The 14415-nt window shown below is 36.2% G+C and overlaps 1 protein-coding gene across 8 annotated transcripts in view; it reads left to right on the plus strand.

Moving 5' to 3' along the window:
• Positions 1 to 14415, plus strand: part of COL24A1 (collagen type XXIV alpha 1 chain) — a 382349-nt gene that overhangs the window by 116817 nt on the left and 251117 nt on the right. For 7 of the 8 annotated variants that reach the window (XM_043877542.1, XM_043877547.1, XM_043877541.1 and 4 more), the window contains 2 exons: positions 9557 to 9610; positions 11638 to 11682. In XM_043877542.1, the coding sequence (XP_043733477.1) occupies positions 9557 to 9610; positions 11638 to 11682 (99 nt within the window). The remainder of the gene's footprint in view (positions 1 to 9556; positions 9611 to 11637; positions 11683 to 14415) is intronic. The other variant, XM_043877546.1, reaches the window with a different exon arrangement.

Genomic DNA, 14415 nt, shown 5'->3' on the forward strand with positions numbered 1-14415 from the left:
AGAAGAATCTATTTTAAGTAAACTGTATTTTGGCTTCTAACTCCAGTGTTAGAATTTCAGAATATAAAATCCTCTGTTAGACATCTGTTATTAGTTCTTTCTTTAGCCCCAAACAATCTTAAATACGTACTGCAAAGCCATGTTTCAAATACGTACATTTTATGGAGAATTTGGAGTCAGTGTTTTCTTTGTCCCAGGAAAAGTTTGAGTTAATTTATATAGAGAGAAAGAACTAATATTGCTAGAGCACTACAAAAAATTGTCACTAATTTTTTAGTGATTCTACCTCTTTCAGGAAAAAATGTGTTTTCTGGATTCTGCTTTACTGGGATAAGCTGTAGTAAGTAGGCTTGACTAACTATAGCTTGACAAGAGGGCTTCCTATGTGGCTCAGTGTTCAAAGAATCTGCCTGCCAATGCACAAGATGCCAGAAACACAAATTCAATCCCTGGGTTGGGAAGATCCCCTGGAGAAGGGAATGGCTACCCACTCCAGGAGTCTTGCCTGAGAATCCCAGGGACAGAGGAGCCTGGCAGGCTACAGTCCATGGGTTTGCAAAGAGTTGGGTATGACTTAGTGGTGGAGCATGAGCTTGACAAGAAGAGCTCAGGAGTTTGAATTAAACCTACCTTCAAGGTCAGGTCAGTTACTGACCAAGAAGAGAGATGCCCAGTGAACACAATTGGTAAATTTGAGGACGTCCAGGCAGAGCATGATTTCATGGGGGTATGACACCAATAAGTAGAAATTCAGGCAGGCATTTATTTTCAGGGTGAATAACTTCAGGGAGAACTCAAGAAAGTCTTGTAGGTTATCAAAATGAGGAATGTGAAAATGTGAGTGCAAATATGGAAGTGAGATTTGGCTTGGGTTCATGGTCTGTATTCTCCTTGTGGGAAAATTTAAGAATAAGGTTGGCCTTTATGATTGAGGGATATTGTTATGCATCAGAAATGGTTCTTGAATACAAGAATAAGGCTTCTTGTTCCTAGAACTAGAGTAGAAGTGGTAACCAGTCTTTAAGAAGAATACAGGAACTTCAGTCTGAGAACTGAGGCCCAGATCATAGCTAGGTTAATAATAAAACCTGATTTAATGCTAAATCTCCAAGAATTTGGCTAAAACCCCTTAAATTCTTACCTAAGTTTATAATTAGTCTCAATTGTTAGGGAATGGTTTATCATTGAAAGATCAAATTGTCTTACCTATGAGGAAAAGAAAGAGGCAAAGACTGAATTATCACCAAGTACTTTATACTCTAAGTTTCCTTACAGTAATAGTGTTTGCCCTTAAAGGACTTTAAACTATCGGGATTTCCTGGTAATATGTATTCATGTGTAGAATGTATAAACTTGACCTGTAGGTTTTATTTTAGTATATTTAATCCTAGACAATTTAGTGCAGTCTTCTCTTTTTATTTCTTCATCTTGGAAAAAGTTGAATTTCTGTTTTTATTGGTAGTGCCTGTTTATCAGTAATACCTGTTTAGTGTATGTATCTTTTATGATAACTTTTATTTTTCTCTACTTTAAGTTGAACTTTTTTCTAAACATTTGTTCTTTAGAAAGAGTAAAATGTGTTCACAGTTCATTGTAGTCTTTAATAGAAGAAGTTTGCAATGGTTTTATTTTTTTGATTCCATAAATATAGTCATCAATATTTTTATGGTTTAGTTCTAATCTTTCTGTAGTTGCTTTATATTCAGTATTTTTTTTAATGTCTTTGAAGAACTAGGAAAATAACTCTCTTACTAGATTCCAAAAGCAGTAAGTTTTCCACTGTTTCATGATACTTAGCTTGTTACCAAATATAATATCTATGTGTAGTCTGTGGTGTTAACACCATATATGTATTCAGGCATACCAAGTCTAGAATACTTCTTTTGTTCTTAATGTTTGATAACTATCATATTTGATAACAGTAACAGACCCAAGCAAGAGAGAAGCTTGATCTGGATTCTGCATTTTAGAGGACCCTGCACTTCAAAAACAAATAAAATAAGTGTATTAAAAAACACACACACATGAGTTCCCCATCATTCAGGATCCAGCCTTTAGCATTGACATTGTATGACCTGTAATCCTAGACATCCCTTTTTGTTTTTACATATTAGGTACCTATTGCTTATTCCATGTTAGAGGTATAAAACAACAATACATATATATTATTTCTTATAGTTTCTGTGGGTTAGGAATTTGGGAGTGGCTTATTTGGGTGGGTTTAGTTTAGGGTTTTATATGAGGTTATAATCAACATTTGCTAGCTAGGTAATGCTCAAAATCCTTCAAGCTAGGCTTCAGCAGAACATAAACTGAGAAATTCCAAATGTATAAGCTGGTTTTAGAAAAGGTAGAGGAACCAGAGGTCAAATTACAAACATTTGTTAGATCATAGACAAGGCAAAGGAATTCCAGAAAAACAGCTACTTCTGCTGAAGCTCCAATACTTTGGCCACCTGATGTGAAGAGCTGACTCACTGGAAAGGAGCCTGATACTGGTAAATATTGAGGGCAGGAGAAGGGGCGACAGAAGATGAGATGGTTAGATGGCATCACTGACTCAGTGGACATGAGTTTGAGCAAACTCTGGGAGATAGTGAAGGATAGGGAAGCCTGGCGTCCTGCAATCCATGAGGCTGCAGAGTTGGACATGACTGAGCACTGAACAGCAAGGAGCCCCTCTAGTCACTCTTTTTTAAGCAAATAAGCACAGGGAGGCTGGGTCACTTGTTCAAGGTCACCCACAGCTATAGGGAGTCAGAATTTGACCATATAGATCTGGCTCCACTGAACTGACTTGTGCCCTAAGCATGGATACAATCCTACCTGATGGTCCAGCCGTCTGAAGGCTTGAGTGGGACTGGAGGGTCTTATTAAGGTGGCTCACTCACTGGCTGGTGGGAAGTCTCATTTCCTCCCCATGGGGAGCTCCACATGGCAACCTGAAAGTCCTTTTTTTGGGTAAATGTTTGTTTATTTATTTTTTTTAATTTTTGGCTGTGCTGAGTCTTCCTTGTTGCACATGGGCTTTGTCTAGTTGTGGTAAGTGGGAGTTACTCTTTCCTTGCAGTGTGTGAGCTTCTCATTGTGGTGGCTTCTCTTGTGGAACCCAGGCTCTAGGTTCGTGAGCTTCAGTAGTTGCGACACACAGGCTTAGTAGTTGCCGCTCATGAGCCCTACAGCGTGCCGGCTTTAGTAGCTGTGGCATGAGGGCTCAGTGGTTGTGGCTCTTGGGCTCTCGAGTGTGGCCTCAGTAGTTGTGAGGCATAGGCTCATTTGTCCCATGGCATGTGGAATATTCCTAGACCAGGGGCCAAACCCACGTCCTCTGCACTGGCTGGCAGATTCTTATCTGCTGCGCCAGCAGTGAAAGTCCTGTGTGTCTTTACAGCATGGCTGTTAGCTTCCACCAGAGCAAGTGGTTAATGAGAACAAAATGAATGGGTAGTGCCTTTTGTGACATATCTTTGGAAGTCACATACTGTCATTTCTATATTCTGTTAGTCACATAGGCCAGTCAGAATTCAAAACGGGAGGGGATACACAAGGGCATTAATACCAGTGAAAACCCTGAGGATCCATCTCTGAGGCTGGCTACCAAGGTATTTTAATAATATTCAAGCCTCAGAGAAATTCTTCTCCACATATCTTGCCTATAACGTCACATCTGAATACCATAAAGTTTTGTAGATGGTACCACTGTCAAAATGAAACACGGAAACTGCTTGAGATTATGAGGATTGAGCAGCCAGTAGAAGCACTGAGGTTGAGGCAAGATGAATTAATGTATCTAATTCTCCTTTCAGCATGAATGCCATAGGATCTTGTATAATGAAGTACCGTTTCCTGGTGATGCAAACCTTCTATTTTCCTGCTTCTCTTTGCGCTCTGATTTTTGGTTTCAGAGGTAGTAGAATTAGTACAGTGTTTGTAGTAGTTGCACCCAGAGACTGAGAAGCATTTTTTAGTATTAAACAATTCATATTACTCTTAAATTTGTACTTCATAGGTATAGACACAAAATTCATGAAGCAGGATAAGAATTGTTTACATTGGCAACTAGATGCATAGGAAATGCTAGAATAATGAAAATTTCAAAATATAGATATTAGAGTACATTAAAATTTTAAAGAAAATTTAAAATCTTAAATTTATTGAACCAGTATTATTATTCATTATTTATAATTTGCAATAGAAAATAAAAATCAGTAGAAATTTTTCAAACAGATTATTTACTTAAATTTTTAAAATCTAGAAATAGTGCAAGTGGTCTTACATTGAGCATTATCACATAGTGAAATTTGCAATAGGACTGTATACTCTAAAATGTAGACTTAATTACTAATTTTGTATAAGTTTCCTATCTGTTCCTACATAATAAATACCACCAATGTAGCAGCTTAAAATAATACTCATTTATTATCTCACAGTTTTCATGGGTCAACTGTCCAGATACTACTCAAGTAGGTCTTCTGCTGAGGGTCATGAAGCCGCAGTGTCAGCTGCTGCATTATTTCCTGGAGTCTTGGCTGAGAAGAGTTCACTTCCAAGCTCATTCAGGTTGAGAGAAGAATTTTTGCCCTTGAGGTTGTAGAACTGAGGATTCTGGCTTTTTGCTTTTCTTTTTATTTGGGGAGGTGATATAGTCCACCTTCAGGTCCTATAAACTGGCCACAGGTCCTTGAGGTCATTCACAGTTCCCTGCCGTGTAGGCATCTCCAACACAGCTGCTTGTTTCATCAAGCTCACATGGGAAGATTCTAGCTCCAGACTGCTAAAGTGGACTTGTGTGTGGTATAGCATAATCACATCAGTGACATCCCATCATCTTTACTGTATTCTAGTTGTTAGAAGAAGCAAATCATAGCCACACCACACTCTAAGGAAGGGTTTGGACAAAGATGTGGACCCCGGGAGGTAGGAATCATGAGGAGTCACCTTAAAGTCTGTTCACTGCAGTGATCAAGCAGTGGAAATGAACAACTTGAAGAGATCAAGTGAAGTCCCTTATAAAATAAATCTTTACAAAATAAAATTGTGTAACTGATCAAAACAATAAAAATGTGAGAAAGAGAATTATGTTCATAGAAAGAACAGTGCAACTCTGGCATGCCCATTTAGAAGATGATAAGAAATTGCCATTTATACTAAAATGCCATTAAGCCAACTTGCCATTTATGAAATTGACAAGTTGAGCAAAAAGGGCAAAAACTCAAGCTCTCCTATGGATGATAACCTGCAAATTGGCCATTACATCCTTTGGTAGGAAAACTCAATTTGATTAAATTAGTGGTTATAATTTTCCACAAAGTAAATATGAGAGAAAATTTATTAATTCATTTTGCAATGTATTTTTTCAAGGAGAAAAAGAAACTCTAGAAACTCCTTTGTATGCTAAGTTCAAAGGCAAAGTGTTATGTCACTATTGTTCCATATTTCACAATCAGTCTTTCAGATCTTTTTTTTTTTAACAATGGAGATAATATAGCTGCAAACAGGTTCATTTTATTAAAGGAACTCAGAGCTCTTCCTGCATTACAAAAGAAAAAAAAACATGCATGTAGTTGACAGAATTGAAATAACAACTGAATAAAGCATGAACAAGCAGGGGCATATGCAACATTATAAAACACAGGCATGATTTTCTTCAAAAGAAAATATGTGACCAGTATAGCCAAATGATGCTTTTCTGTGACATTAACTGTACTATATTTCATAAAACAAAATGTCTAGATGTAATAGGAATTATTTCAAATATTGGTAATACAGTGGTCAATATATAAGATGGATAAAAACAATAAATTTTTTCTATCTAGAACAGAGAAATTAAAAAATGAAATGGAATGCTTAATGGGTAGCAAAATGAGAGGAGAAATAATACATAACATTTTTAAAAGTAGATACAGTTTCAGTTCAACTAAATTGTTTCAGGGGCAAAGTAACATTGGGCAGCTAATATTTATTATACATATTGTTGAAGAATATAGGAAGTTGAAATTCATAAGTACCTATTTTGTTGTTTTTATGTTGGTCGTAGGGAATACAGGCTTTGTGATAAGTGGAGAACTAGTCACAGGTCTCTCCCTTCTCCCCAGGGAGAAATCATTAGTTATGTGGGAGGCTGGACTGGAGAGCGGCATCTCCCACTGGATGAGGGTAGGGGGCCAGTGGGTTTCAAAGATCACATCTTCAGGGCATCCTGAATGAGTCCCCAAAAATGATTTTAGCAATCTAGCTTCTTGTTTAGACCAATTGCACTTAAAAGAAAAAATTATTAACATATAATTTACATACATTCACCCCTTGAAAGTGTACAATTCAGTGGTTTTTAGTATAGTCACAGACTTGTGCAGCCATCACACTGTCAAAGTTTAGAACATTTTCATTATCTCAGAAAGAAACTATGTGATGTCACCCCCCGGTTCTTCACCACATCACAAGCTTTAGGCAGTCACTAATCTACTTTCTATCTCTGTAGATTTACTTGTTCTGGACATTTCATATCAGTGGAATCATGCAGTGTGTCCCCTACTGTTTATTATTCACTGAGTTTTTCTGGAAAACTTACCTAGGATCTGTCTAAAAATATCAATTGTCTCTTATACTTCAGATTTATTACAGTTTTTTAATTGTACTCTTTCCATTACTTGTACATCATAAAAACTTTCAAATGCCCATAATACATCATTCCATTCAGTATGATTTGTTGTAGATTTTTAAGTTTGTTGGCAACAGCATTTGACCTCCGAGGACAATGAAAGCAAATCCCTGCCTGAATTTCAACTGATTTTAAAGGGGGTATAGCTGCAATATGTTTGACTACACAGATGATTTTTGCATTATCCTCTAATTACAAAATAAGAGAAACTGCTTCTAGTAGAAATTGACTGTGTCTTAGAAACATCATACCTTTTTTCCCCCATTCTTAAAACATCTTTTCAATTTAGTCCATCCATGTTTGTATTAGTGAAGCAGTGATTTCTGGCAGTTTGTTAATACTGGCTTGCCTAAGTAAAAGATTATAAAAAATCAAATAATGTGCTTTTATTTTTGTTAGTCTTACAAGTTTTTATAAATGAATGCTATCAAACTGTTGGAAATAAGTCTTAGAGCATTTTGTAGTCTTTTTTAAAAAATAATTTATTTTTGGTTGCACTAGGTCTTCGTTGCTATGAGAGGGCTTTCTCTAGTTGCGACGAGTGGGGGCTACTCTTTGATGCAGTGTGCAGGCTTCTCATTGTGGTGGCTTCTCTTGTTACAGAACACAGGTAACATGCGCGTGGGCTTCAGTAGTTACAGCACTCGGGTTCAGTAGTTATGGCGCCAATAGTTGCTCTGAGGCATGTAATCTTCCCAGACCAGGGCTTGAACAGGTGTCCTCTGCATTGGTAGACAGGTTCTTATCCACTGCATCACTGGTTGTTCTTGTTCAGTCACTCAGTTGTATCCCAACTTTGTGACCCCATGGACTGCAGCACACCAGGCCTCCCTGTCCTTCACCATTTCCCGGAACTTGCTCAAACTCTTGTCCACTGAGTCGGTGATGCCATCCAACCATCTCCTCCTCTGTTGTCCCCTTCTGCTCCTGCCTTCAGTCTTTCCCAGCATCAGGGTCTTTTCTAGTGAGTCAGCCCTTTGCATCAGGTGGCCAAAGTATTGGAGCTTCAGCTTTAGCATCAGTCCTTCCAATGAATATGATTTCCTTTAGGATGGACTGGTTTGATCCTCTTGCAGACCAAGGGACTCTCGAGAGTCTTCTCCAACACCGCAGTTCAAAAGCATCAATTCTTCAGTGTTCAGCCTTCTTTATAGTCCAACTCACATCCATACATGACTACTGGAAAAACCATAGTTTTGACTGGACAAACCTTTGTCGGCAAAATAATGTCTCTGCTTTTTAATATGCTACCTAGGTGGGTCATAGCTTTTCTTCCAGGGAGCAAGCGTCTTTTAATTTCATGACTGTAGTAACCATCTGCAGTGATTTTGGAGCTCCCCAAATAAAGTCTCTCACTGTTTCCATTGTTTCCCCATCTATTTGCCATTAAATGATGGGACTGGATGCCATGATTTTTGTTTTTTGAATGTTGAATTTTAAGCCAACTTTTTCTCTCTCCTCTTTCACCTTCTTCAAGAGGCTCTTTAGGTCTTCTTTGCTTTCTGCCATAAGGGTAGTGTCATATGCATATCAGGTTTTTGATATTTCTCCTGGCAATCTTGATTGCAGTTTGTGCTTCATCCAGCCCAGCATTTCGCATGATGTACTCTGCATATAAATAGGCAGGGTGACAATATACAGCCTTGACGTACTACTTTCCCAATTTGGAAACAGTCCATTGTTCCATGTCTGGTTCTAACTGTTGCTTCTTGACCTGCATACAGATTTCTCAGGAGGCAGGTATGGTGGTCTGGTATTCCCATCTCTTTAAGAATTTTCCACAGTTTATTGTGATCCACCCAGTCAAAGACTTTGGCATAATCCATGAAGCAGAAGTAGATGTTTTTCTGGAATTTTCTTGCCTTTTCTATAATCCACTGGATGTTGGCAATTTGATCTTTGGTTCATCTGCCTTTTCTAAATCCAGCTTGTAAATCTGTGCCACTGGAGAAGTCCCATAAAGTAGTCTTCTTAAAAGTGAGCTTTAAAGTTGATAAATTCAGTGCTAAATCACTGGTGAAATCTTGAATATGTAAAGTAAGAGTAACTAAGTAATTGAGTTATTTTACAATAGAAGTTATAATTAGAAAGTATGTTAATTTACTGCCCTTAATAGTTTTACTCTATGGAATTCTCAGTAGGCATTTAAGAAGGCTATATTTCAGTGACATCCCATTTTGTATTTGTAATATTTATAGGCATTTTTCTTTTTCTTAAATGACGTTCTTACATATTGTATCATATCTTGAAGTGATGAGTTACAGTATTCACATAGACAGTAAAAAAGAGCTGACTCTGCAGTCAGACTGCATCCATTCAAATCTTGGTCCCACCGATCACTAGAAAGTGCAAGTGACTTAACTCTTTTACACTGTAGTTTCCTCAGCTGCAAAGTGAGAATATTGTACTCACTGATTTGACCTGCTGTGAAGATGGAATGAAGTAGTGTATATGTAACAATGTGTGTAAAGCCTTTTGCACAAGATAAGTGTACTAAGCTTATGCTCAGTGTTATTAGCCATTTCATTTTCTATGCTGGGTATATACGAACAACATGAAATAGTGGATGTAACTAATGAATTGGTCAGTTGGAAATCTTGATTGTATTTCCTCTAATGTAGTGATTCTTTATATAATGATGAACACATTTCTGTTTCCTCCAGCTTATCTTTCTGTATATATTTTGTGGCATGTAAAGTAATCTTTATAACATATAGAAATTATGTACTTAAAAATCAGTCATGTTTTATGCAAAACAAATACACATTTTTGTTGCACTACAATTTATAGGTTAGGAAATAAATACTTCCTATTACTAAGTTCCTTACCTGAAAACAAAGCAAAGATGAATTCCTTATTTGGGTTTTAACAGCATTTCTTTCTCTTTCCTTGGGTTAGGGTTTTCCAGGTGACTTTGGAGACAGAGGCCCTGCGGGTCCTGATGGCAGTCCTGTGAGTAAATAGTGAAGGTCCACCCTTGCATTCTAGCATCATTTGGATTCCATAGCAACCGTACTTGTCATGCTCATTACCACATTCCTGACAAACACTCTTGACCAGACAATTGTGATACCACTGAGCACATTCCATTTTGTGATTTTATAACAAGAGAAGTAAAACAAAGTGTTATAAATTCTGTATTGAGATGATCTTTACAATTCAGTATCTTAACTATGTTATACATTACTAAGTAAAATATTAGAAGTATACAATCACAATATTGACTTGTATGTTCAGTGGGGGGATGGGCGGACATGGGAAAGAAGCCTTTCATATATTTCAAGGTACTAACAAGCCTCATGTAAAAATTGTGCATTTAGTGATTGCTCTTTTGGACTCAAACCTATTATTGACCTACCTTACTTTTGAGTAATTTATAGAGAAGTCTTTGAGGGGATCATTTAGATATCTGTGTTCAGATCAGTGAGTTAAAATTCTAAAACTAATTTAACATATTATAAAAATGATGGAATGCTGTTTTGCCTGAATTAGGAATAATTCCTATATTTAGACATCTGTAAACAAAATAGTGTTTGAAAATAGTTTCCTTTTATTTCATTTTCTAAGGTATAAACTATATTAGCTTATGCGTTGAATTTAGCAAAAGTTTTGTTATAAGGCTTGGAAGATAAAATAAGAGTAGAACTGATTTTGAAACAAACTGTTAAAAAATTGAATCAATCTTAAGTAAAATGTTTGTCATCTTTTTCTTTCCCATGATTCTGAGCAGTTTCTCGTTTCAGGCATAATAAAGTTAAGCATTATTTACATGTTTCTTTTATACCATTTATGTCTTTACACACTTAGTATGAAACCATCTTTCAAGTATACATGAAGTTTGTTAGAGTTGGACTCCTAAAAAATATTAACATTTTACCCTTTGAAATCTGCTTTTTATACTTAAATTACACTGCTTGAAGAGCATTTTGAGTCATCTTTAAAATGCAAGAATAAACTGGATATTTTCAGTGTATTGGTTTATAATTCTTAAATTTTATACTACACCTCTGTTTCAAAACAGTTTAAATGCAGAAAAAAAGGGGAGATTTATTCTTATTCTTTGTACCATGTAAATGATATAACACTGATGTGGTATAGATTAGGAATTATCACAAGGACTGTAATGATGAGGTCAAAAGACTCACAAAGGCTCATCAAGAATCAACTGGAAAAATGATAGTTTAAAACCTCATACAAATAATTTAACCATATTGGTAATTTCTTACATTTGTATAGTGCTTTATGAAAATTTTCAGAACTTTTTATATAACAATTTTCATTGTGTTCTTTTACAAAATGAAAACAAATATTATATCTGTTTTATAAATGAGAAATTTAGAAAATTTAAATAAAGTACTTCAAGAGAGCTGACAGTGTTTTAAGTCATCTGAAAATGTTCTTCTCACCCAACAAGTTGACCATCCTGTCTTTTCTCACTACATATAGGCTAATTAGGGCTTCCATGGCGGTTCAGTGGTAAAGAATCCAACTGCAATGCAGGAGACGTGGGTTTGGTCACTGGATCAGGAAGATCCCCTGGAATAGAAGTGGCAACTCAGTCCAATATTCTTGCCTGGGAAATTCTGTGGACAGAGGAGCTTGGTGGACTACAGTCCATGGGGTCACAGAAAGAGCCAGACACAACTTAGAGATTAAACAACAACAGTAGACTAATATTATGTCTATAATGCTGATTATTAATGAGACTTACTCACATAACAGACAGAGAAATCTATTATCCCAGGCGAGGTGGTAATCTTGGCACCCAAAAGCATGGAGCCTGGGCTGCTTTTATAGAACATTAGCTGCCACCAAAAATTGCACTTCTTAGAATGCAAAAGAGTAGGGAAGTTGCAGAAGTTAGCTAGAAGAAGGTAAAATTTGGTATATTTTTTCCTAGAAATTTTTGTCTTCGTCTGTAGAAAATACATTTAGTTTGGAATCAAATTTAACCAATTTTGCACATTTCTATTACATAGGGACTTATAGGTAGCATTGGTCCTCCGGGATTTCCTGGGCTTCGAGTAAGTATCCAATATCATCCTTCTTATAAAATTCTTTTGTGTGTATTTATATTTGTTCAATGTGTTTTACAAACTTTAGGATAAAGAAAATTTTTAGTGTCATTGTTGAATATCAACATTGCTCACACATGTTTTCCTGCCAGATATGCAAATTTGATCAGTAATATGAATCTAAAAATGAATTATATTTTATGATAAGTTAAAATAACAGATTTTTACAGGTTAATGTGTATTTGTCTGTTTCACTGAAGGATGCTTAATCAAGATTCAGTTTCTCCAGAAGTATGAGACCTAGAACAGCCACTTCTTTCCTTTGAGAAAATCTTTCCTACCATCTGGTCTGGAGAGACAGATAGGGCTAAACAAAAGCACATGGTAACTGTAGGCTTTATGAGATAAAATTAAACAAATGATTAGGAAAATCGTCCTGAACAAAAGGTAGGAGCCAGACTTCACCAGTACCATTGAACATTTTCATACCTCATTTATTTATTGTACTTAAAATAATAACTATTATTTGTTCACCTAATTAATTTTTATACAGTAAATTCGACTCTTAAGTTTCACTAAAGTTTCTGATGTCATCAAACTACAGTTTAGTAAAAACAGTTCTTTGAAGGCTAAAACAATCCAGTCCAGATACATGTTTTTCTGATACATTTTTGATTATTTATTTGACTAATCAAACTGTCGTATGTATCTTCCTGGTATGTCTTCATAAATATAAATTTCTCTCATTCAAACTTCTGGTTCATGACAGGGATATAAATTACAGATATGGTATATAACTTTAGAGCCATATGCTTTAACATTGAACTGAACTAAAAGCAAGAATGACATACTTTTATGAAATGTAAGGAGCCTAATGAAAATAGAATCTTAAAGGTAAGCCTATTTCTATTCACATAAAAGTAAGGTATGACCATGGCAGAGGTAGAATTTCCTTTAAAAATCAATTTAGAGCTCACTCTAATATGTAAAGTAGGTAATTAAGACTCCAGAGTTTTAGGCCATAAATTATAGCTACAGTATTTTTATCTTGAACTTGAACACAGGTCTTCTGACTACAGATTTAAAGTTTTTCCCCCGTCTTAACTGACCCATGGCAGAAGGTGGTGGCCTGGCCAAAGGAATATCTTTCAGAAGTTTAGCTATTGGAACTGTGGTAAAAATCAGCATAATAGGTTTTTAACTTTCCCATATAGGATGGCAGGAATATAGAATTGAGAATTAAAAAACTACAGTTAGTCTAAGACCTTCAGACTTTTCTATAATATTAATATAGTAATTGTAATAAAATTAGCAATAACAGCTCACTTTCATTTAGTATTTTCTATGTGCTAGTCACAAAGATTAGGTAATTTAATTCTCAGAGCAGCCTAAGACCATTTAGTTTATAAGTGTTGAACTTGGATTTGAAGCCAGGTGATGTACATCCAGAGTTCAGAATTCTCCCCCTTGTGCTATACCATTTCCTTAAAACTTCTATAACCTTAAAATACGTATTGTACCTCTTAAGAGATTTCTTTAGATGTCATGAGAAGCTCTATGTGAAGATAGAGCCCAAATGATCAATGTCTTTTCTCAGAACTTAGAATAGGGCTGTACCTGTAAGTGGTAGTCACTGGCCCTACCAGTGGGGAGAGACAGGAAGCAGGGGAAGGCAGCTGGACTCCAGAGACACACTTTCTGCATTCTTCATCTGACCTGTTAGCATTAAAGTTGGTTAGCTCCAAAGTTTCCATTATTATGTTTAAGACCCAGACCAATATTCTTAACATGGCCTAAGATATCTAGGCTTTTGGTTTCTCTCTGCATCTTGAGAATATACTCTGTGCATAAGCCAAGCTGTTCATTCTTCAGATGCAGCCTCCTTACTACAAGGCCTTTGCACTTATTTGTCTGCCTGAAACACTTAAGCTCTACTTTTCTGCCCAATAGTTAACTATTACTTATCTTTCAGTTCCAGGACTTAGCACAGTGCCTGACACATAATAATGCTCAATAAAAATACCTGGGTTTTCTGTCCTTTCTCTTCCTCCGTTCACCCTTTGGTAGGTGGAAAGAGATTCTATAGAAATGAAAATGGCTTATGAAACTAACAGTCATTTTTGTAGTCCTCACGCTTCTATAGTAATAGAGATGGTATTTTATACTTTCCAAAGTACTTTCTTTCACATGTCTAATTCTAATTCACATTCTAATTAGATATGTCTTTCACATATCTAATTTTTAAAGTAGATAGAAAAAAAATAATAAAATAGATAGAACAGGTATTATTGCTTCCTCTCGTACATTTATTACAATTTTAATCAAAATAGTGGAAGCACCTACTGTGTATCGAATGCTGAACTAGATGCCAGGCCTAAAAAATACATATAAACAAATTAAGATTCCTGCTTCGTCACAATATTATAATCTAATATGGGCTCAAGTCAAGCCACTGAGAATGGAGCAATTTATCTTAGAAAATCAGAGTGGCTTCACAAAGGAGATGTCTTTTATTGTTTTGTTGACCATGTGTGAGTGGGGTGTTGAGGAAAGGGGCTTTTGGGCAGAAGAAGGCTGTGTTCAGATGCACAGATGTGGGGGGAAATGGAATGTTTTGGAAATGAAAAGTGGAAGAGTGGGCTTGCAGCCTGGGAAGTATGGGGTGATGGGAGAGGAATGGAAGCAGGTGAGGTTTTGAAGACAATTAGGAAAGATTATGTGAACTTTGGTGTTCCATGGTAA

The sequence above is a fragment of the Cervus elaphus genome, chromosome 20, assembly GCF_910594005.1.
Source record: "Cervus elaphus chromosome 20, mCerEla1.1, whole genome shotgun sequence".
Taxonomy (NCBI): domain Eukaryota; kingdom Metazoa; phylum Chordata; class Mammalia; order Artiodactyla; family Cervidae; genus Cervus; species Cervus elaphus.